Consider the following 23,794-nt stretch of genomic DNA (forward strand, 5'->3'; position numbering starts at 1 on the left):
ACTATAACCCCAGCCCAACGTTCTCGGTACAGACGACGCTAAACCGAATGCTACCGAATACTAAGTTTATACAGAGTGGCACTGTCTTATAGAAAAGTATCTGCTTATTATACCAACACATGCGTACTACATCTAGAGATGTTCCTCTGATATGGAAAGAAAAAAATATATCTTCTCCCCATTCTTACCTTGAATTCTTTAATTCCGGTAAAAATACTGACAGATGAAATGTCAGTCTCTCCACCTGGTTTGCAGTCAGTCACGATTTCTATCACCTTATCTAATGCCACTTTCATTCGGTTAAATACTCCTTCTTTGTTTTTATGGGCTGATTCGCAGTTGGGATGCCTGAGACATGTCTTCAAAACAATTGAGAATGTTTAATTTCAGACTGGGCCCATACCATAATACACAAAATCTGACAGAGAACTTGTCATGCTAATAAAAATGGTTCTTTACCAAAATCTCCCGGGTCCCTGGCTCCCCCAGCTGCTTCTCCTCACTAAAAGTGGAAGCAGGATGAGTAAAAAGCGATAGCAAGGTTAAGTGAAAAAGGCAGAGTGCAAAACTGTATCTTTATACTTCAATAAGATTACTTAAAATTGGGGGGGGGGACTATCTTCATCATGATTAAAACTATTTTAAAATGTTGCCTTCCAGGTGCGAAAACTAAAAAAGAGCGGGGACACATGAACACATGTTCTATGACAGCGGACATATCTTTGACTTTGGAAAATGGTGTGAATGAAAGCTGCTCAGGGGCCTGGACGTGAATAGAGCCTTGCCAGCGGGCTCCGCGGAGCGGATCGGAGGTTTCGCTACGCCAGCCCAGGGCAAACACCGTGAGCGGAAACGGCGACTCTAAACAAGCCGCTCCTGGGCGGGGGGGGGCGGGGGGGGGGGGGGCGGAGCTACTCTCCTCTCGGACTGCACCGCGTCTCCGGCCAGATGCTGTGCGGAGTCACCAGCACTTGACTGACGACATCGTTAAGTAGAAAAAGCAATCAGAGGTGCGGCTTTAACAATAAACAAATTAAAGGCTGGATTACTACTCCACTGTTACTTAACAGATTCTAAGTCTCCTCGCGCGTCGGGAGTACACGGGCTGGCTCCCGGACGAGACCGGCACGCCTGCAGGCAGGGGCCCTGCGTCACACGCCCTGACTCGGCACCTCCACGCCACCCTCCGCAGGGCGGGGCTCAGGCAGCGGGGACTCGCGGGCTGACCGCTGTCTGCAGGCGGACGGGAGTTGGCCCTCTTGCTGAAGGGTAACTGAGATTTGACTGTGGTAGCCTATGCTCCAATGTATCACTGTGATCTTTTTAAAAAATGTAAAACATAAAGTGGATGCATATAAGCGGGTAAAACAAAGGCGTCCCTACCTTTGAGGCTGTGAGAAGCATCATTGTGCACTTTTCAAGAACTGCCCTGGCTGCCGCCATTCTTGCCTTTTTCTTCTCGTCTTTCAGATCCTAAAAATGAAGTAAAGCCACTGAGCCGTCTAGGATCCTGTAAATAACTTCTTGAAAATTCATTTATGTAACAAGAATCAACTGAGTAACATTGTTTAAAAAGTGACAAAGTGAAGAAAAAACAGGATAAAGTTTTATAAAATGCCAGCGCCTTGGTCTAAATCCATCAACACAGTGTATGGACAGAAACAGGTGCCCTCACTGAGGGCGGAGAGCCAGAGCCTGAGATGGAGCAGGGGGGTGATGCCTGGCACCCCGCACGCTGGTGGCCTGCACACCTGACGATCTCGTGCCCAGACGGAAACCCTTCCCTCCTAACCCGAAACAACCTTCCTATTCTTTACTCCATTAAGAGCGACCTATTTATCAAGCATTTGTAGGCTATTATTTCCTTTAATTAGATATTTAGATGTCAACACTTTCAGAGACCATGTCTGGTTAAACTTAACCGATATGCTGCTCTGAAAGTTTTTTAAGATTTTATTTACTTATTTGAAACAGAGAGAAAGAGAACACAAGCAGGGGGGAGGTGGGAGAGAAAGAAGTACGCTTCCCCAAGAGCAGGGAGCCTGATGTGGGGCTTGATCCCCGGACCCTAGGATCATGACCTGAGTGGAAGGCAGGCGCTTAATGACGGAGCCACCCAGGCGCCCTGCTCTGAAATAGTCTTAAGATGTTTTCGGGTCTCTCATTTTCTCCAACTGGATTATGAAGTCTGAAGCAGGTGCCGTGCTTTGAATTTTTTTCTTTTAGTTTCTCTTCATAGAGCCCTTGATAGGACGTATGCTATTACAGAAAGTACCTAAGTGCCATGATCAAATCTAGAACTAAACACTCTTGTAATAATTTGGTCACGGCCATCTGAATCAGAGGTCAGCAGCCGTTTTCAACAAAAGGCCAGATAACAAAGTTTTCAGGTTTTCTGGGTCAGAGAGTCTGCAACAACTAGTTCGGCCACTTCAGTGTGAAAGCCACACTGAGACAGTCCGTAAACAAGCTAACATGTCTGTGTCCCAATAAAACTAAACTACAGACACTGAAATTTGAATTACACAAGATTTTCACCAGTCGCATTAGTCAGTCTTCCCATTTGTGGGTTGTAGGCCATACATAACACCATCTATTATACAGTAATAACAAATGAATGAAAAGGATCTGTTAGAGGGCTAGTCCACAGGACAAAAAGAGGCATCCATAAAACCAGGCCAATACCCATCTTCCAATTCTGGCCACAACCAGGAAAGTTCATGGCCAACATGATAGTCTATAGGACTGTTCCAAAAAACTTAAGAGGTCCCTTATTACATATCTAACCTGCTGACAAGATCAACTCATGCATGAATACCACAACAAAGAAAAGTCAACGCTAGATACAATACGGTCTTCTGCCTCCCTAAATTTAGGAGCTTATAGTCTAAATTGAGGAAAAGACCTATAAAGAACTAATATCACACTGTAGGTTAAAAACTATAGGCTTCAAAATCAGACACAACGAAGTTCAATTTGTTAGGTGAGTGACCTTGGGAAAGTTTATTATCCTCATAGGTTCCATCTCCTCAGAGATGAAACCCAGCTGTGAAACAGTAATAACAATACCTGCCTTACAGGAATGTTTTCAAAATTAATAAGACGTTGTGTATTAAGTACCAAACACATAGCTAATGCAAATAAATAAAAGCTTGACTTATTATTATTGATTCTAATGGAGAAAACTGATGGAAATAGATAACAGCAGAATACATAACAGATATATAATAAAATACTAACAGAATATATATATATGATGACTCAATTTATTTGTTTGAGCCCTCATAGAAGAGTCAAATGTATTTTCCTAAAACAGGAAGTATTAGATCTGAGCTCTGAAGGCAAACATGACCTCTCCTAGTGTGTGTGGTGAGAACATATTTAACTGGTAAATGTATGTAAAAAAAAAAAAAAAAAAAGTCATGTAAAGTTACTAGCTCCTTTATGAAAGGTTTTCAACACCAAGATTATAAATTTAATAAGCAAATAAACCAACCCAGAAGATCACAAAGACCACACCTCTATCCAAATGACAAAGTATATGTGTATTTGAAAATGTTTAAATGTGGTAAACACATACGTTTTGTCTATCTCCAGTTAGATGTGCAAACTCCACCATTTCATTTCCAAATTGACTGAATATTTGGACAAACTCTTGAAAGCTATTCACTTTCTCTAGTCTTTCCATAGTTGCAAGAACCTGCAAAACAGAGAGTAACTGATTGTCAGGTGTAGATATGAAAGAGACTGAGATGTCAAGGTTGAATAGAGGGGAAAAAGGAGATACTCTGAATTCTAGGAGAGAGCTGAGAAGGAGTCGTCAGAGGGGAAGACAGGGAAGGAGGAGCCCAGAGAAGTAGAAGCACATCTGAAGGTTAGAATCATCTAGGGAACAATTTGTTTTTACGGTGGGGAGAACTGAGCTTACTTGAAAATTAAAAGGAGAAAGAGTACAAGAAACTACTCGAGATACAGGAGAAGAGATCATTTATGTAGCAAAGTCTGGAGAAGGTGGACAGAAGGTGCAGGACAGAGGTAATCAAATCTTCATAGAACTAGGAAGACAGGGGGCATAAAGGTATTACAAGGAAGCCATAAGGTTCAGTGAACCAAAACTGGGGGAACCCTATTCTTCCCAAGAAAGTAGATGGAAGGTCACCTGCACAGGGAGGAGTGGAAAGGAAGGTGTGTCACTTCGAGAGCAGGAAAACAGTTCGGATCAGTCAGGAATTGTCTGTGTTGAATAAATTAATTGCCAAGAGGCTCTGGGCAGCCAGGGGTAAAACAACCAACCAACCAACCAACCAACCTGAGAAACCTACAGTAGAGCCAAGAGACAATGTTAGGTGTTTTCTTGATACTAAAAGTAAAGTGAACAGATGTGAAACATTATTTTCAAATATTTTTCTCTAAAATAGTAATACTGGATTAGCTCTTGTCAGACCAAGATAGGTAAAGAAAACACAGATATCCTGTGTTTACTTTTGAAAATGAGGATATGATGGCTGTTTGGCATGGTCAGCCGCCCTGGCAGCTCAGGAAATCCAATTCTACCACTGAGCAGAAACTCTGTCTTTTAAAGAGAGAGGGGTTTTTCCTATCACTCCAGCACTGCCCGATCCACCTCTCCAATTTCTTTTTCACTTGAAACTCACTCTCTTTAGTTGACTCAGCGCTCATCGGGTAGTGCTGTCCTCAAACTCCAGTGAGACAATCCCTTCCCCGGCAGATTATTCTCCTCCTTGCCTAGGGAATTATCCAGGGCAAGAAGTGACTCTCCATGCCCTGGCCTCCCCGGATGATGGGGGAGCACGACCATGAGCTGAGTGACTGGAAGACTTCTAGCCTGGGAGAGTTTCAATTTATTCAGCAAGCTTTATGATTATTCATAATCTCTAGGGATGCTGCAACAGAAATTCCGTAGTGTGGATAACTGTGGCTTCAGATGATTGAATTTTTTTTCTTAAGATTACAAATTATTATCCTCTGAGTCGGAAAAAAAAAAAGGTACTGAGGAATTTGGTATTTTTATCAACCAGGTTTCTACTACATACATTGTCATAGTTCTTGGCTTTTCTTCCCAAATCTGTGCACATGAAAAGCTTTCACAAATAAGCCTCAACAAGTAGATAACGATTTTCTGGGAAGAAATACTATTTACATCTAAATGTATAGACCCAGTGCATACATTGTTTAGGAATTACAGGTGCAGAAGAAATACCACTTTTAAACTATAGACAACTGGAGGCATAAACAATTGAAATTGACAAGCATTGCCAAATTACCTGTAATTAACCTAAAAAACACTTTTGAACAACCCCAAAAGACATAACATAGAAACACAGAAAGACAAGTACCTTATTTCGTGATGTTATTATCTGCTTAATGACTACTCGGTCTGCCAGCAACAACACTTTTGTCACTGAAGAAAGAAGTAATCTTGCAGCCTTTATAACTCCTGTCTTATCTGTAAAAATCATGATCTGGCCGTCAGATTCTGGATGATTCAAGCTGCTTATATCTGTAAGCGCGGCAATTGTTTCTCCTAACAAGAAAGGAAAGGGTAAAAAGTTAAACTGGGAATAAGATGCACTTACATTAAAATGCAGGGTTTTCTCTATTCTTGAATGGAATGTGCTCAAGGGGGTAGACACTTGACTTTAGGGTCTCATTTCAGGAAGAAGAAACAGCTTCTCCTTGATGAGCACAGGATTATCGTAGGAGGTTCTCTAATGACAAAACAATGGCACATTCTTAAGAACTTGGAGAAATGTGTTGCCTTCACCAAGTCTGCAAAATATTTTAACTTTTCTTCTAGTGATACAGCAAACTATATGATCTAAAATAAAAAAGCCTTCTCTGTAAGACCAAATAAGAGAAATCCTAAGACCCAATAATCAAAGAAGAACCTAAAGCAGGGCGGTAAGCAGCTGCCAAGACTTTGGCCAGGGGTGAAGGGATAGAAATGTACAGGGCGGGGGTGGCAGTCACTGCCCATCTGCACAGCCTGAAGAGGCTCAGGCTTTTATGAACACCCATGGAAAGAAGACCAAGCGTTGGGCCCTTGGGAGGCATTCTTAGTAATAAGGGGGCCTAGAAAAATCATCCATAGGCAAAGGGATATGCAAGTTTATCTGTTGAGCAGCCCGGGCTCTGAGTGGGAAAACAACAAATGTATCTTTCCTGAGAACTCAAGACACAGGCTGACCCTGAGGCTTATGTTTGAACTTAGACTTCTTATGATGCCCAGCATAAATTGTTCTACCAAATGAACGCCCAACCCCTCTAGAAAAAGTCTCTTCTTCACTATCAAAAAGTGGCTATCAAAATGCTTTGATTTCTGGAATAGCAATTATCCATCAATAAATAATACAAATATTTGTTCTCCTTAAAAATGAAGCCTGTCTGTAGTTTCTTCCAAACTATACTGTTTAACTTAATAAGATTAAAATAAATAAACTTTCCATCATCTTGCAATGTTCAAGGTAACTGTTTATATCTTATATAAACCTCAATGCAGAATGGATTGATTTTCTCACAAAAGCCCCCTTGTCGATATTATTATATCAATATATAATATTGTATATATACATATGTATATATGTATGTGTGTGTGTGTGTGTGTGTGTGTGTGTGTGTGTGTGTGTGTGTATCCAATAACGTATCAGCCCATAAACTAAGGATCTTGAATACAAGTACCTGAATTTTAATGGACAGGTCACAGGGTGTGACATAAAGAAGTCAAGATTTAGGATCAGTCTGGAAAAAGGAGAGACTCAAAGTCAGGGTACTACTCAGGCAGAATTTCAATTGTGGGTATGAAGCAGTGAGGATCTTACAAGAATGTAGCTATAGGAATACAAAAAAGATGATTTGGGAGATATCAGGTAAAGAAAATATAAAATTGGCACCTGGACAATGATAAGAAAAAGAGATGAAAAAAAATGCTTCAAGTTTGTGAACTCGAATCACTTTAAAAATCAGAAGAGCATAGAAAGGGTGATGATAAATTTACTTCCAGGTGACAAGAATTTGAACAACAAAGGAAAACTCAAAAAAAAAGCCTGTAAATATGGACTGGTTACATATCATGACAATAACTGAAACTCTACTAATAGAGGAAGTCTGTGGTAGCCAGCATCCAAGATCGCTCCCAATGATGCCCACCTTCTGAAATTTACTACACCCTTGTGTTGTCTCTTCCCATATCATACAAGGATTGGTATGGCAGAAGTGATGGTATGTTACCTCCAAGACAGGTTTCTAAAGACACTGAGGTAGCCATCTTGGTTGCTCCCTCTCTCTCTCAGGGAAGCGAGCTACCACGTTGTAAGCAGCCATCCCTACAAAGAGGCATACATAGGGAGAAACTCGGGCCTCTAACCAAAAACCAACAAAGAAGTGAAGCTGGCCAACAACCAACAGAGGGAACTGGAAAGCAGATCCTGCAGTCCAGTCAACCTTCAGATAACCACAGGCCCAACAGACACCTTGAGTGTAACCTTGTGAGATACTGACCCAGACCCCACTAGCTAAGCCACTCCCTGATTTCTGACCCTCAGAAACTACATGTGATAATAAATGTTTGTGGTTTTAAGTTGCTAGGTTTGGGTTAATTTGTTACACAGCAATAGGTTACTAATACAGTTTATATCACAAAATATACAGAGGAAAAAAAGGTTAGAGTTAAACCTTCTTGAACACAGAAATGGGCAGGAGAAAAAGTATCAGTGTGCAATAGCTTTGAGGATAAAAATATTTCCTCTCGGCCTCTGGAAAATATTACTTTTTCCTACAGCTTTCAATCCTTAAAGATGCTACATAAGAGCCTGAACATATGGCATTATGTAACTTCTTTTTTTTCTGACTAAACCCAGGCATTAAACTCCTAACTACGTGGGATGATAACATTTGGTTAGTTCCACTAACATGGTCAAATTCTTCCATAACATAAAATTGTTCAAAGTGTAGACTGCTCAGAAATTAGCTCCCTAAAAAAGTCACAAAGCTGTCCTTTTAGCTTCGTGGTTGCCATTTTTAACTTGTGTATGTAATTAGATTGTTGTGCCTTAATGTGAAAACCTGAAGTCAGTCAATATATTGCAAATATTTATTGAGCTCCCATAAAAAATATGGGACTAAGTAGACCAGTAAAAATGCTGAAGGGAGCCACAAATTGGGTGGAGTCAAACATTACAAGCTTCTAGTTACCAAATAAGTCATGGGAATGTAATATATAGCTTGGCAACCATAGTTTAATACTCTATTACATGTTTTTTTTTTTTAAATATTGCATTTTTAAGAAAGAAAATCTTAAAAATTCTTACTAAACACACAAAATTTTTAACTGTGTATGAAGACAGATGTTACCTAGACTTACTATGGTGATCATTTCACAATATAGTTGACCATTCAACAGTGTAAGGCTGAAAGCTGTGGGTCCACTTATATGCAGATTTTTTTCAATAAACAAGGCTACTACTACAAATGTATTTCCTCTTCCTTATAATTTTTTTTTTTAAGATTTAATTTATTTATTTGACAGACAGAGATCACAAGTAGGCAGAGAGGCAGGCAGAGAGAGAGGAGGAAGCAGGCTCCCCGTTGAGCAGAGAGCCCGATGTGGGGCTCGATCCCAGGACCCTGAGACCGTGACCTTAGCCGAAGGCAGAGGCTTTAACCCAATGAGCCACCTAGGCGCCCCTCCTTATAATTTTCTTAATAACATTTTCTTTTCTCTAGCTTACTTTGTTATAAGAATATATTATGTAATATGTACAACATACAAATTTTCGGATAATCGACCGTTTGTTATTGCTAAGACTTCTGGTTCAACAGTAAGCTATTAGGAGTTAAGTTTTGGGGGAGTCAAAAGTTATACATGAATTTTCAAGTATACAGGGGTTGGTGTCCCTAACCTCTTTGTAGTTCCAAAGGGTCAACTGTATATCCAAATAGAAAAGTCACTATTTGTTGTACACCTGAAACTAACATAACATTATAGGTCAATTACACCTCAATTTAACAAAATGTTAAAACACAATGAAAGAACTCAACAGAGGAGGAGCCCCTGGCTGGCTCAATCAGTGGAGAGTGTGAGTCTTGATCTCAGAGTTGTAAGTTCGAGCCCCATGTTGTGTGTAGAGATTACTTAAAAATAAAATCTTTAAGAAAAAAAGAAAAACCTCACCAGAGGAAAGAAAAGTAAAAAACAAAAACAAAACTTTAATGATAACTAATACTTACTGAATACTTTCTATGTGCCAAAGGCATACATGCATTGTATCAAAACACTTCTATAAACACAACAGGACCCCCATCTTATTGATGAGAAAACTGAGGTTTAAAACACTTTAATAGCTTGCCCATATCACACTGCTATCAAGTGAAAAGTTGAGACTAAAATCTGGGCAGTCTGACTCCGAAGTCCTAGTTCTTTATTACTACTTTACATTATTTCCCTCGAATAAATATTAAATTGTCCAAAGGAGACAGTAATTAACTATGGGCTGAGCGGGCCAGAAACATTTTAAGAGTGATTCAAGTTAAGTCTGAGATTTATACATGTTAAGAGAAAATAAGGTTTCCATACTACACAACTCCAGGAGGCGCCATTCTCATTCTCTTACCAGAGTGACAGAAGAGGTAGCTCTCAAGAGGGGGAAGGGCACTTCAAAAAGAGACAACAGGTGGAGTCCATGACAACAGATGGCTTCCAAGTACCACAGTCTACAGGAGTGTGGGTCGGTGGACCACATCCTCTTTTCTCACCCTATACTGAGCACAGTGACAGCCTACAAAGCCCATAAGGTGAGTAGGACTCAGCTTGCCCTTTCATTCAAAAACCCCTACTCTTGCCTTAATTAAGGGCTGCTATAAAAAAAACCAGTAATATGTAGAACATCTCTACAGTTTCTGTTGAATTGTCCATTGCATTATGTAATGTCTGTTGTATAAGCGCCCGCACAATAATTTAGTGCCAGGAAAGAAGCTGCTCTCCACTTGACAAGCTGGTTTGTTTCCTTTCAACAAATGATGAGAATTATATAACCCTTTCTTTCCCACATTTGTGTCTTGCCTTCCAGGAAGTACAAAGATAAATTTCTTGCTTAATTAGACTAACAATGTTGGTCGAAGTTTCCGACTTTGATATTTATTTTCATCTCCCACTGTAATGGATTTATTAAACATGTATCTTTTATTGTAAGCTACTTTAAATCCTCTTTACAATGTAGGCAAAATATAAATTATGAATAGAATAAAGCCATCCTTCCTTCCCCACTTGAAATCTATTCACTAGCACAGTGAATGGCTACAGACTCGAGTCAACTCAGAATTCTCCCTGCTTTTAACCAATAATGAAGTCTATCTATTTAACCACCTTAATGAATATTTCATGTACTCTCCCTGTTCTTTATTATCCCTAAGGCATTGCCTTGACTTAGCCTGGTTTATTGTAAAAAATTCCATATTAATCTCCCTGCCTTTATCCTCAACTCTCTCTAATCGACCCTTGTTTGTTCATTTCTTCTATCCTACCAAGAAAGATTTCTAACACAAAACTATGTCTCTTATCTGGCTGAAAATTCCTCAATCTGTCATCTATAGAGTAATACCTGAAGTCACTCATATAACATATAGGACCACGTATGATCTGGTTGGCCCCTCCATATTTCCTTGGCCTTATTTCACTTAGGATGATCCTCTAAACACACCTGCTCCTCCCTCAGGGTTGCCCATCTCAGTAAATGGCCACCATTTCCCTAGCTGTTCATATTTCAAACCTTGGAGTTATCCATGACTCTTCTTTCTATTACATCCCACATCCAAACTATCAGCAAATTGTATTAGCTCTACCTTATAAAAAAAAAAAAAAAAGCCAAATGCAACCTGATTTTTTTACCACCTCAAATGCAATGACCTTATATAAGTCGCCACCGTTCATCACCTGAGCCGCTGCAACAACCTTCTAATTGGTCTCTGATTTCAACCTCATGCCTCCTAATATCTACTCCTCATATAGGAACCACCAGTGACATTTTTAAAATATGAGGTTATGTCACCAACCTGCATAAAGCCTTCCATTAGGCTTTGATACTTAGAACACAGTCCAAAGCTCCTGTCTTTGCCCTTCTAGAAGGCCATACCTGTTCTCACTCTTCTCCTTGCCAGAAATGCCATTCTTCCAGATAGTCTTCCATGGAGCTGGGACCCTCAATGGAGCAGACTCTGCTACAATGCTACTTCCTTAGAGCGGCTTCCTGACCCCCTACCTCAATAATTCTCAACTGGGGGCCATTCTGACCCCATGAAGGACATTTGGCAATGTCTGGAAACATTTTTGGTGTCACAGTGGGGGAAGCGGGGAATCTAATAGCGTCTAACAGGCCGAAGCCAGGGATTCTGATGAACACTTTATAAAGCACAGACCACCCCCATCCCCAACAAACTATTAGCAATAAGTAACTATCCGGTCCCAAATGTCAACAACATCAAAACTGGGACAACTTGACCTCTCTAAAATATACCTCCATTGATCTCTTAACCCTTACTCAGTTTGAGTTTTTCATGAATAACTATTATATATCTATTCATTTGTTTATGGTCTCCCTTACTAGAATGCAAGCTCTATGAGGGCAGACTTTTGACTGATAGATACACAGCTAGAAGAAAGCCTGGCATACAGCCAGTACTCACCAAATCTTTCCTGAAAGAACAAATGGATAAATTGTACTTCAACAAAGGTGAACTGTTTGTATCCATCAAAACACCCCAGGTTCTCTCGGGCTTTTGTGCTACCAGCTAACAGGGAATTGTGGGCCATTACAAAATTTGAAGACGCTATGATTTGTCTGCTATGAGTATAGGAATATGCTAATTTTTTTAAAGATTTTACGTAATGTCTATACCTAATGTGGGGCTCAAACATACAATCCTGAACATGCTAATTTTTATTTCCATTTTCTACACAGTGGCAATTAGACTAAAATGCTCCTCGAGGCCAAAGTCCATGCCTCACATTCTCCTATATCTCTGGCATTTCAATGGTTAATGGCAAGAATGGAAGACACTACCCTACCCAACGAAAGAATTCAATGTGTCAGATTTAGGATTTGAGCCAAGAGAAGTTCAATATTCCTGGAAGCTAATCCAGGCCTTTAATGTTGTAAGAATCTGTAATCACAGGCCTAAGACAGGTACCCGCCTTTACTCAAAATAAGACAGTAATTTGTCATCATATCCAAAACAATAAACTGGTATAAACAGGCATTAACATCAATATCACACACCTGCTTGTTTAGCTTCAATGCAGGCAATATTTATTTCTTCTTTCAAATCCCAGTTTTCATTGGCTATAGCTTCCCCGACTTTCACAAATCTTCCGACTGCCAAGTTGACCGCTTGTCCTACACGCTGAATTGCTTGCAGAGTTTTATCAGACTTTTTGGTATTATCTTTATGATTAATAAGGGTGGTAATCTAAAAATAAAAGATGAAAGCAACCTGATTAAAATTTATCTCAGCATCTTTTAAAGCTGTATCACAAAGGCTAAGAAAATTAAGCCCAGCACACTAGACTAGGCCCAGCATATAGCAACAGTCTTTGGCCTAACAGACTAAATTCACACCTTTAATGCTTCAACAGAGACAACCAGCAAAGCATCCATCCTGCATCCCTCCTCAGGGCAATGTTTTTTGTTTGTTTGTTTGTTTGTTTGTTTTAAATGTTTTTTAAAAGATTTTATTTATCTATTTGACAGACGGAGATCACAAGTAGGCAGAGAGGCAGACAGAGAGAGAGGAAAGGAAGCAGGCTCTCTGCTGGGCAGAGAGCCCGATGTGGGGCTCGATCCCAAGACCCTGGGATCATGACCTGAGCCGAAGGCAGAGGCTTTAACCCGCTGAGCCACCCAGGTACCCCTGTTTGTTTGTTTTTAGGACAATGTTTCTATTCACAACAATTCCAAGTTTACCTGATGACAGTTCCTGGGAACACACAGTTTCAGAAGCCCTCTAGATATTTCAACAAATTTAAAGACCAGGATAAAAGTAGGAAAGGAGGGATCATTACATTAAAACAAAACAAAACAAAACAACAAAAAACCTACAGAAAACCAAAGCACTTCTTAGTTCTTATTGTGTACTAGAGATCTAGTTTCCTCTAATACGGCTTGAGCTGCTGTGAGAGTAGAGACAGCACCGTATTCCCTTTGCATTCCACTCCATTGCCTAGCACAGTGTATAGGTTGTACAAAACGGTATGCGTGCCATACATGCTTACTGAATTAGCCAGGCATTTTAAAATGGCCATTGTAATCTATGTGTTACACTTCTCTAAGTGTTGTTGTTGACCCAAAGTAAATTAAATGCCAAGAGTTTTAACACTTGATTCCAGGCCTTGAAATAGAACATAAAAGGTGACGAGTTGAGATTGTTGAAACAAATACAAATCTTCAAAATGTCCCAGAGAATTAGTACGTGAACAATACTGACATAGAAAAATATTTAAAGACTGTTACATGAAAAATATAGATCCTAAATAGGACATGTCCACTGAATATAACTATGAAATGATTTATGTACATGCATTAACAAAGACCAGAACAGAGAATTAAGATAAGAAGAAGGGAATGGTTCTTTGAGCAAGTACCATGTGCCAGGCACTTTATATGTTACAGTATTTCTAATTTAGAATTAGGAAGGCCTGGGTTTGAGCCTGGCTCTGCCACTACCAGCTAAATGCCCTAGGGAAATTTAATGAATCTCTCCAAATGTCCTCATCTGTAAGATTATTATTAATTTTTTAAATATTTCCTAGATGCCAGGTCCTGAAGATGTATCAGTGAACAAGACTAACACAATCCTGTCCCTACTCAGTTTACAGTCTATCAGGATAACAATAATGCAGTCATATAAGATATATTTGTTACACACCTACCATATGCCAAGTAAAACTTTAGGCAATGAAGAGAAAGCAAGCAAGAAAGGCCCAAACTCTCATTCAAGTGGGAGACAGGGGAGGCATGACAGTCAAGCAAATAGGTAAACAGAAAAAATTAATGTAAATGCTATGCAAAATATTAAAATAGGATGATATGGCAGAAAGGATTTGTGTAGGTACGTCAGATGAGTTGATCTTCCTTCTATGAGGAAATGCTATTTAAGCTAAGATTTAAATGATACAAAGTAGCCAAGCTGGCAAACATCAGGAGACAAGGCATTCTGGGGAGAAGACATAACTGTTAAGAGATAGAGACAGGAAGGGAAGGAGATAGGGAGAGGGATAGGGAGAGAGAGAGGGAGAGGGATAAGGAGAGTGATAAGGAAAGAGAGAGGGAGAGAGGGTGGGGAAGAAGGTGGGGGGGGCTGTCCTGTTCAAGGAATGAGGTAAGGCCAAAAGTAGTCAAAGAACCTGGGCAAGAGGACAAGTATAAAACCAATACCTAGGGGCGCCTGGGTGGCTCAGGGGGTTAAAGCCTCTGCCTTCGGCTCAGGTCATGATCCCAGGGTCCTGGGATCGAGCCCCGCATCGGGATCTCTGCTCGGCGGGGAGCCTGCTTCCTCCTCTCTCTCTGCCTGCCTCTCTGCCTACTTGTGATCTCCGTCTGTCAAATAAATAAATAAAATCTTAAATAAATAAATAAATAAATAAATAAATAAATAAATAAAATAAAACCAATACCTAGCAGGTGGGCGGGGATCAGCCATGACAGGCTGTGCATTGGAGTAAGGAGTTTGTATTTTATTCTAAGTGTGACAGGAAAACACTGAAGGGTTTCTAAGCAGGAAAGTGGTATAATTTCTGTAGTGACTTTTTTTTTAAAGATTGATTGATTGAGGGGCGCCTGGGTGGCTCAGTGGGTTAAGCCGCTGCCTTCGGCTCAGGTCATGATCTCAGGGTCCTGGGATCGAGTCCCACATCGGGCTCTCTGCTCAGCGGGAGGCCTGCTTCCCTCTCTCTCTCTCTCTCTCTGCCTTCCTCTCCGTCTACTTGTGATCTCTCTCTGTCAAATAAATAAATAAAATCTTTAAAAAAAAAAAAAGATTGATTGATTGATTTACAGGCGGGGTTTGAGGGGAGGGAGGAGCAGAGGGAGAGGGACAAGTAGACTCCGCAATGAGTGCAGAGACCGTTGCAGGGCTTGATCTTATGACCCTGAGATCATGACCTAAGCCGAAACCAAGAGTTCAATGCTTAACCAACTGAGCCACTCAGGCGGGCCATAGCTATTTTTTTTTAAGATTTTTATTTATTGGGGCGCCTGGGTGGCTCAGTGGGTTAAGCCGCTGCCTTCGGCTCAGGTCATGATCCCAGGTCCTGGGTTCGAGCCCCACATCAGGCTTTCTGCTCAGCAGGGAGCCTGCTTCCTCCTCTCTCTCTGCCTGCCTCTCTGCCTACTTGTGATTTCTCTCTGTCAAATAAATAAATAAATAAATCTTTAAAAAAAAAAAAAGATTTTTATTTATTTATTTGAGAGAGAGAAAGAGAGAGTATGAGAGAGAGCATGAAAGGAGAGAAGGTCAGAGGGAGAAGCAGATGCCCGGTGGAGCTGGGAGCCCGATGCGGGACTCGATCCCAGGACTCCGGGACCATGATCTGAGCCAAAGTAGCTGTTTAACCAACTGAACCACCCAGGTACCTCGCCATTTAAGCTATTCTTAAATGTGTCCACAAGTTCTTCAGTATTTCCTCTTTTAAGAGGTAGAGCCTCATTTTTCTCTCCTTAATTATAAACTGAACTTAGTGACTCACTTCTAATGAGTAAAGTGGAAGCAATGGTGTACTTCTGAGAATAGGTTATTCTGAGAATAGGTCATAAAACACATTGTAACTTCCATCTCCACCCCCTCCTCAATCTCAGATCAATCACTCTGGGAGAAAACCAGCTATCATATCTTGGAGGACACTCAAGCAACTCTATGGAGAGACCCACAGGGGAATAAACTGAGGCTTCCAGCCAAAAGATTGAAGACTCCTGGGGCACCTAGGTGGCTCAGTTGGTTAAGTGACTGTCTTCGGCTCAGGTCATGATCCCGGAGTCCTGGGATCGAGTCCCACATCAGGCTTCCAGCTCCATGGGAAGTCTGCTTCTCCTTCTGACCTCCCCTCTCATGCTCTCTCACTCTCTCTCTCAAATAAGTAAGTAAAAAATCTTAAAAAAAAAAAAAAGAAAAAAAGAACTGAAGACTCCTGCCTACAGCAAGAAGAGTGAATATGGGAACAAATTCTCCAGCCGCGGTCGAACCTTCAGATTACTGTGCATCCAGTCAACATCTTGATTTCAATCTCACAAAAGGCCTGAATCCAGAACTACCAGGTAAGCCATCCCAGAATTCCTGATCCACAGAAACTATGAGATGATAAATGTTTATTGCTTTAAGGCACTAAATTTGGGGTGATTTATTATGTATCAATAGATAACTGATAAATGTTTTGGCATCTGGAACTGGGGCAATGCTGTAACAAAACCCAAAATGTGGAAGTGGCTTTGACATCAGGCCTTGGAAGCTGAATGGACTTTGAGGAGTTAGTAAAACTAGAGAGTGCTGAATAAACTTTGTAGAAGTATGGTGACCACTGAGAAGCTATGGGTGAAGGCTTTTTTTTTTTTTAAGATTTTATTTATTTATTTGACAGAGAGAGGTCACAAGCAGGCAGAGAGGCAGTCAGAGAGAGAGGAGGAAGCAGGCTCCCCGCTGAGCAGAGAGCCCGATGCGGGGCTCGATCCCAGGACCCCGAGATCATGACCTGAGCCGAAGGCAGCGGCTCAACCCACTGAGCCACCCAGGCGCCCCTATGGGTGAAGGCTTTAAAGAAAAGTGAGGAGAAAAAGAAAAAAAAGAAAAGTGAGAAAAATCTTATTGGGAACTTGAGAAAAGAGGATCTTTGGTATGTAGTGACAAAAAATCACCCCCAGGAATGTGTAAATTAGAAAATATACCTAATGAACTGGGTGATCCAGCTAAGGAGATTTCTAGACAGATTTTGAAGTTGCTACTTGGTTTCTTGCTTAAAATGTAAAATATAAGATGTGAGACAGAAGCTAAAGGAAACACTGTGAAATAAAAAAGAAGCCAGGCCTTCTGGATTTAAAAATTCCCTGCTTCACCAGGAGGCCAATGATGCTAAATTAAGAATGGCTTCCAAGCAAAAACAAAATCTAGGGCACTGTCGGGAAAGCAAGGTCTAAAGCTAAAGCTAAGAGTGTGACTATAAAATCTTACGTTAAGATCTCAGGGAGATTCAAGGTGGTGGTCCAGAGATCCATTCACTTAAACAACAGGTCTCCTGAGAAGTTTGAGAGGTATTGTCCTCAGGAGCCCCAGCAGAAGCCCAGGTTAGAGCAGGGCTTATCATAAAGAGACTTGCGGGTATGGTTTGCCTAATCAAGCAAGCCCAATAAGATCCACAGGAGACCCACAAAACTTTAAAGATAATTATGTCAGGAGGAATGCTACCAGCTTGGACTGAAGGAGATCGATCAGTACGAAATGAAGAGAGGCTTCCACAGGCAGGGTGCAGGCCAGGAAACTGTGCAGCTACAAACATGGGCTACCTCTCATGAGCGAGGATGGCTCCAAGGGTGGTGCTAAGAGCCATGAAGAACATTCCCACACCTCAGGTCTTTGTCGTACTACTAACCTGTGTCTGGGTGGGTTTCAGAATCCTGTGAACCAGTGACTCCTATTCCTCTGTTTCCCATTTTCAAACAGAAGTATATGACAGTTATCCCATGCCTATTTTCCTGTTTGCTTTGTTTTGTTTTGTTTGGGGTGGGGGGGTTGTTCTAACAAAAATGTCTGTAACGATTATTCTCTGCCTGTCCTACCACTATAAGTTGTGTGTTTGGGAACAAATTATTTGTCGCTTTAGTTCACAAGTTTTCAGATCAAATGGAACTATACACAAGGAACTACACCTAAGGAACTACACATACAAAAAGCCTCAACTGAATCAGAATTAGATGGCAAAATCTTGAATTTCCAGCGGATACCGTAGAGGGATGAGATGTTTGGGAGGACTGGGGTGGAGGCTGTTTGCAAATGGGAAGAGGTAAATGATTTGTGGCCATAGTGTGAAGTGTGGTGATATTAAAATATGTCCACAAATTCTCTGCTATTCCTCCTTCAAGAGGTGGAGCCTAACTCCCCGTCCTTGAGAGTGGGCTGAGCTGAGTGAATCACTTCTAACTTATAAAGCAGAAGTGACAGTGCGTTCCTTTGGAAAGCAGGTCACACACACTGGTTTCCATCCTTCCCTCTAGGAGATTATTCCCCCTACGAGGAAGCCAGTTACCATGTCACAAAGACACCTGACCAGCCTGATGCAGTCTGACATGACAAAGAACTGGGTGAGGCCTCTGGCCGACAGCTAGCCAGTCCGGCCTTCTGCTTACAGACATGTGAGCAGTCTAAAACCAGGCAGGTGTGTCACTCAGAAATTCCTGACACACAGAATCTAAGATAATAGATGTTTGTTGTTTTTAAACCATTAAGTAGCAGTAAATAACTAATAATAACTAATACAATCTCAATTTTTTTTTTTTTTTAAAGAATACTCTCTTCTGGGGGAAGAGTGGATTGAAAAAGTGGCAAAAGTAGGAGGGAGACCAGTTAGGAAACCATCGCAATAGTCCAGGTAAAAGATGATGCCAGCTTGGAGCACGTGGATGGCTCAGTGAGTTAAACGTCCCACTCTTGGTTTTGGCTGAGTTCATGATTTCAGAGTCATGAGATCAGGCCCTGCGTTGGACTTCATGCTTGGTGTGCAGTTGGCTTGAGATCCTCTCCCTACTGCTCACACTGTCACTCTCTCTCTCCAAGCAGTAAATCAATAAAATCTTTTCTAAAAAAAATGCCAGCTTAGGGTGCCTGGGTGGCTCAGCTGGTTAAGCAGTCTGCCTTTGGCTCAGGTCACGATTCCGGAGTCCTGGGATCAAGTCCCGCATCAGGCTCACTGCTCTTCTCCCTCTCCCACTCCCCCTGCTTGTGCTCTCTCTGTCAAATAAATAAATAAAATCTTAAAAAAAAATTTTTTTTTAAATGCTGGCTTGAAATAAGGCAGCAATAGTCAAGAGAATGGAAAACAGATAAACTGGACTGCCTGATGGATTAGATTGGTATCATCAACAATGAACCTTAAATGTGTGGTAGAAGAAACAGGGTGCATAGGCATAACATTAACATCTCTACGTGGCAGGCACAAAAAAAGTGTTTTTGAACAAACAATGTAATTTAATCATCACAATAAGCTTAGCATGTAGGTACTACTTTATCCCCTTTTTACAGAGAAAGCAATAGACATTACAAGATGCTTATTTAAGGTCTCATAGCTATTACAGGTAAAGCCAAGATTCACAGTCAGACAATTTGACTCTGAGACCATACTTTATTTTTACTGATATATAACTTACATATAACACTGTGCAAGATTAAGGTGTACAGCGTGATGATCTGATGCACATATACACTGCAAATGATTCCACAATCAACTACAAATGATGACCAAAATAGTGAACACCTCTATCACCTCACATAATCTTTCTTTTTGGTGGTCATAAGAACATTTAAGATCTAGTCTTTTTTTTTTTTTAAAGACTTTATTTTTATTTATTTGACAAAGAGAGAGATCACAAGTAGGCAGAGAGGCAGGCGGCGGGTGTGGGCGGCAGACTCCCCGCCGAGCAGGGAGCCCAATGAGGGGCTCGATCCCAGGACCCTGAGATCATGACCTGAGAGGCAGAGGCTTAACCCACTGAGCCACCCAGGTGCCCCTAAGATGTACTCTTTTAGCAACTTTTAAGTATATAATATGGAGTTGTTAACATACAGTCACCATGCTGTACATCAGATCCCTAGAACTTATTCATCTTAAAACTGGAAATTTGCACCCTTTGACCAACATCTCCTCTTTTCCCCATTAGTTAGCCCCTCACGACCACCACTGGACTGTTTCTATGGGTTTGTCTTTTGTAGATCCACATATAAGTGAGATCATTTGGTATTTGCCTTCTCTGATTTATTTTACTTAGCATAATGCCTTCAAGGTCCATCTGTGTTGTAGCAAATGGCAAAATTTCCTTCTTTCTCATGACTGAGTAATATTCCATTGTGTATTTATACCACATCTTCTCCATCTATTTATCAATAGAAGGCCACTGAGGTTGTTTCCATATCTTGGCTATTGTGAATAATACTGCAATGAACATGGGAGTGCAAATATCTCTTCAAGATCCTGATTTCATTTCCTTAGGATATATACCCAAAAGTGGGACTACTGAGTCATATGACAGTCCTATTTTTTTCTGTGGCACCTTCATGCTATTTTCCATAGTGGCTGAGCCAATTTACATTCCCATCAACAATGCACAAGGCTTCCCTTCTCCAAATCCCCAACAACACTTGTTTTCATTTCTTTTTGGTAACATCCAATTCTAAGAAGATTACGGTGGCATCTCATTGTGGTTTTGGCCTAGTTTCCTTGATGATTAGTGATGCTGAGCATATTTTTGTAAATGTAGTAAGCATTTGTATGTCTTCTTTCAAAAAAAAGTCTGTTCAGGGGCACCTGGGTGGCACAGTTGGTTAAGCATCTGACTCCGGCTTTTGGCTCAGGTCATGATCTCAGGGTATGAGTTCAAGCCCTGTGTGAGGCAGTGCAAAGTCTGCTTAAGACTTTCTCTCCCTCTCCCTCTGCCCCCCGACCCTGTTCCTACTCTAACAAATATTTTTTTAAATGTTCAGAATTTATTAGTTTTGCTTTAGATTTTAAGATGTACAGATAAAATTGGACCCTGAGGCAGGGTTTGAAGTGAATCAAATACCTATCAGATAAATGGTATACTGTATCTTTCTGGATTTGCTTTCTTTGTTGTTAAATTTTATCAATTTGAGATCTACATTGATATATGTAGATCTAATGTATTTATTTCATATGAATCAGTCACAATTTATTTATTCATTGCCCTACTAATAGGCATTTTGGTTGCTTTGAGTTTTTGTTCTTAAAAGCAGTTCTGCAATAAACAAACAAAAAAATGTTCAGTTCCTCTGCCCATTTTTAAGTGATATTTTCTTCTTGCTATGGAGTGGTATAAGCGCGCTCTCTCTCTCTCTCTCTCTCTCTCTCTCTATATATATATATATATATATAATATTTTAAAAGCTAACCTCTTATCAGATAGATGGTTTGCAAATATTTTATTCCATTCCGTAGGCTGTCTTTTCACTTTGTTGATTTCTCCTTTTGGTGTGCAGAAGCTTTTTGGTTTGATATAGTCCCACTTGCTTATTTTTCCTTCTGTTACTTGTATTCTTGTTGTCATATCCAAAAATCAATGCCAAGACCAATGTCAAGATTTTTCTCTTGTCTTCCAGGAGTTTTACAGTTTCAAGTTACATTTAAGTCACTGATCCATTTCCAGTTAATTTTGTGAGTGGTGTAAGACACGGGTCCACTTTCATTCTTTTGCATGCAATGATCCAGTTTTTCCAACACCACTTATTGAAGAAACTATCCTTTCCCCATTGGTTATTCTTGGCTTCCTTGTCAAATACTATTTTACCATATATGTATGGGTTTATCTCTGGCCTTTCGATTCTGTTTCATTGGACTACATGTCTGTTTTTATGTTGGTGCCATACTGTTTAATTACTACAGCTCTGTAATATAATTTGAAATCAGGAAGTGTGTTACCTCTAGATTTGTTCTCCTTTCCCAAGGCTGTTTTTGGTAGTTGGGAGTCTTTTGCACTTCTGTACAAATTTTAGGATTGTTTTTCTATTTCTGTAGGGAAAAAAAATGCTTTTGGAATTATGATAGAGATTGCATGAAATCTACAGATGGCTTTAGGTGTTATGGATATTTAAAAATTATTAGTTTTGGGGGCACATGGGTGGCTCAGTGGGTTAAAGCCTCAACCTTCCACTCAGGTCATGATCCCAGGGTCCTGGGATTAAGCCCCACAAAAGGCCCTCTGCTCAGCAGGGAGCCTGCTTCCCCCTCCCACTCCCTGACTCTCTGCCTACTTGTGATCTCTGTCAAATAAATAAATAAAATCTTTATAAAAAATATATTAGTTATTCAGATCCATGAACATGGGCTATCATTCCATTTATTTGTGTCTTCAATTTCTTTTACCAAAGTCTTAACAGTTTTCAGTGTACAGATCTTTCATCTCCTTGATCAAATATATTTTTAAGTATTGTTTCTGATGCTGTAGTAAAAGGGATTATTTTATTTCTTTTTCAAGTATTTTGTTGTTAGCTTATGGAAACACAACTGATTTCTGCATGTTTACTTTTTTTTTTCAGGCAACTTTACTAAATTTGTTTAGTGTGTGTGTGTGTGTGTGTGTGTGTGAAGTCCTTAGGAGTCTTTGCTCCTTCCTCACACCAGAGAGACCCTAAGGAACTCTTTGTATGTACCACCTGAAGAACAGAGCACTTAATCACCATTGACTACTGCAAACAACTAAGAAACTCTGGAGTGAAAAGGAGTTTAAGTTGTGTTTATTACCAAAAGCTTTAAATTCTCAATTGTATAGAGAAGATCAGCAATTAGACTAAAATGCCAACTATAGTTCATTCTGATTCACACATTTTGTTTCATTAAATGAACTATAGTTCATTTCAATCACACATCCTCCCCAGCGTATAATTACATGTAGCCGTCTTCCTTTTACTAGAAGCAGCCTGAAAAATGTTTAATCCAATACAGGTTGTTTAATCCAATACACATTTGAAACTGACATATACAGGAGCCAAATCAACTTACAAAATTCCGTATTAAAAGGTCAGTTTATATCCTTAAATTATTCTCAAACTTTTTAAAAGAGAAGTGCAAAAAGTTATACATGTTGATTACTTTTAAAAAATGGGAAATGGGGTCTCTAGGTGGCTCAGTCAGTTATGTTTCTCCCTTTGGCTCAGGTAAAGATCCCAGGGTCCTAGGATCGAGCCCCACATTGGGCTCCCTGCTCATTGGGGAGCCAGCTTCTCCCTCTCCCCCTGCTGCTCCCCCTGCTTGTGCTCTCTCATTCTGTCAAATAAATAAATAAAATCTTAAAAAAAAGGGAGGGGGATATAGAAAGACTAAAGAAATAAAAATTACTGATCATCACACTACCCCAGGAGCATTTTGCCATAATTTTGCTCATTCCTGTTTTATACAAACCTAAACACACGGCTTTACAAAACTGAGATCAAACTTGAATTTTTTTGTCATGTGAAAAATAAGACTAGATAGCATTTAACATTCAACAAATATTAATTAATTTAATGCCTATATCTCTAAGAGGCATATACTATTATTACCCTCATCTTACAGATAAAGACCTGAACTTTGAAAAGGTAAAGAATTCGCCCAACGTCACAAAGGCAGTAAGCTGCTGATGCTGTTAGTAACTACACTGCTTCTTCCCTCCCAGGATTATGCTAAAGATCAGGGAAAAGACAGTTGGTGAGAGTGTCTTGTAAATTATAGGTGCCACATAAAATTTTAGCATTATTCTACAAAAATAGGAGGCATATTAAATTGGGAGTCACACCCCAAAGATGCCCTGACCCCAGAGTCAAGAATATGCCTGAAAGAACTGGAAAAAAAGAGGGCAGAAAGGAATCCCATGGGGAAGAAAGAGCATCTGATACACTGAAGAATTCTGCTGTGGAATAAAAGAATAAGAACTAGGGCTTATTTGATACCTTCTAACAAAGGGTGTCAAGAAGTACCAATCTCCAGCAAAGTATATCCTAGCAGTTAAGAACATGAACTCTGGCTTATTTTGCCTGGGTT

The 23,794-nt window shown here is 40.2% G+C and overlaps 1 protein-coding gene across 2 annotated transcripts in view; it reads right to left on the minus strand.

The window, feature by feature from the left end:
• Positions 1-23,794, minus strand: part of CTNNAL1 (catenin alpha like 1) — a 64,416-nt gene that overhangs the window by 33,280 nt on the left and 7,342 nt on the right. For both annotated transcript variants that reach the window (XM_047699101.1, XM_047699099.1), the window contains exons 2-6: positions 12,291-12,480; positions 5,358-5,545; positions 3,581-3,700; positions 1,384-1,473; positions 189-359 (exon numbers count right to left, since the gene is read on the minus strand). In XM_047699101.1, coding sequence (XP_047555057.1) covers positions 189-359; positions 1,384-1,473; positions 3,581-3,700; positions 5,358-5,545; positions 12,291-12,480 — 759 coding nt within the window. The remainder of the gene's footprint in view (positions 1-188; positions 360-1,383; positions 1,474-3,580; positions 3,701-5,357; positions 5,546-12,290; positions 12,481-23,794) is intronic.

Source organism: Lutra lutra, chromosome 13 (genome assembly GCF_902655055.1).
Source record: "Lutra lutra chromosome 13, mLutLut1.2, whole genome shotgun sequence".
NCBI classification, from domain to species: domain Eukaryota; kingdom Metazoa; phylum Chordata; class Mammalia; order Carnivora; family Mustelidae; genus Lutra; species Lutra lutra.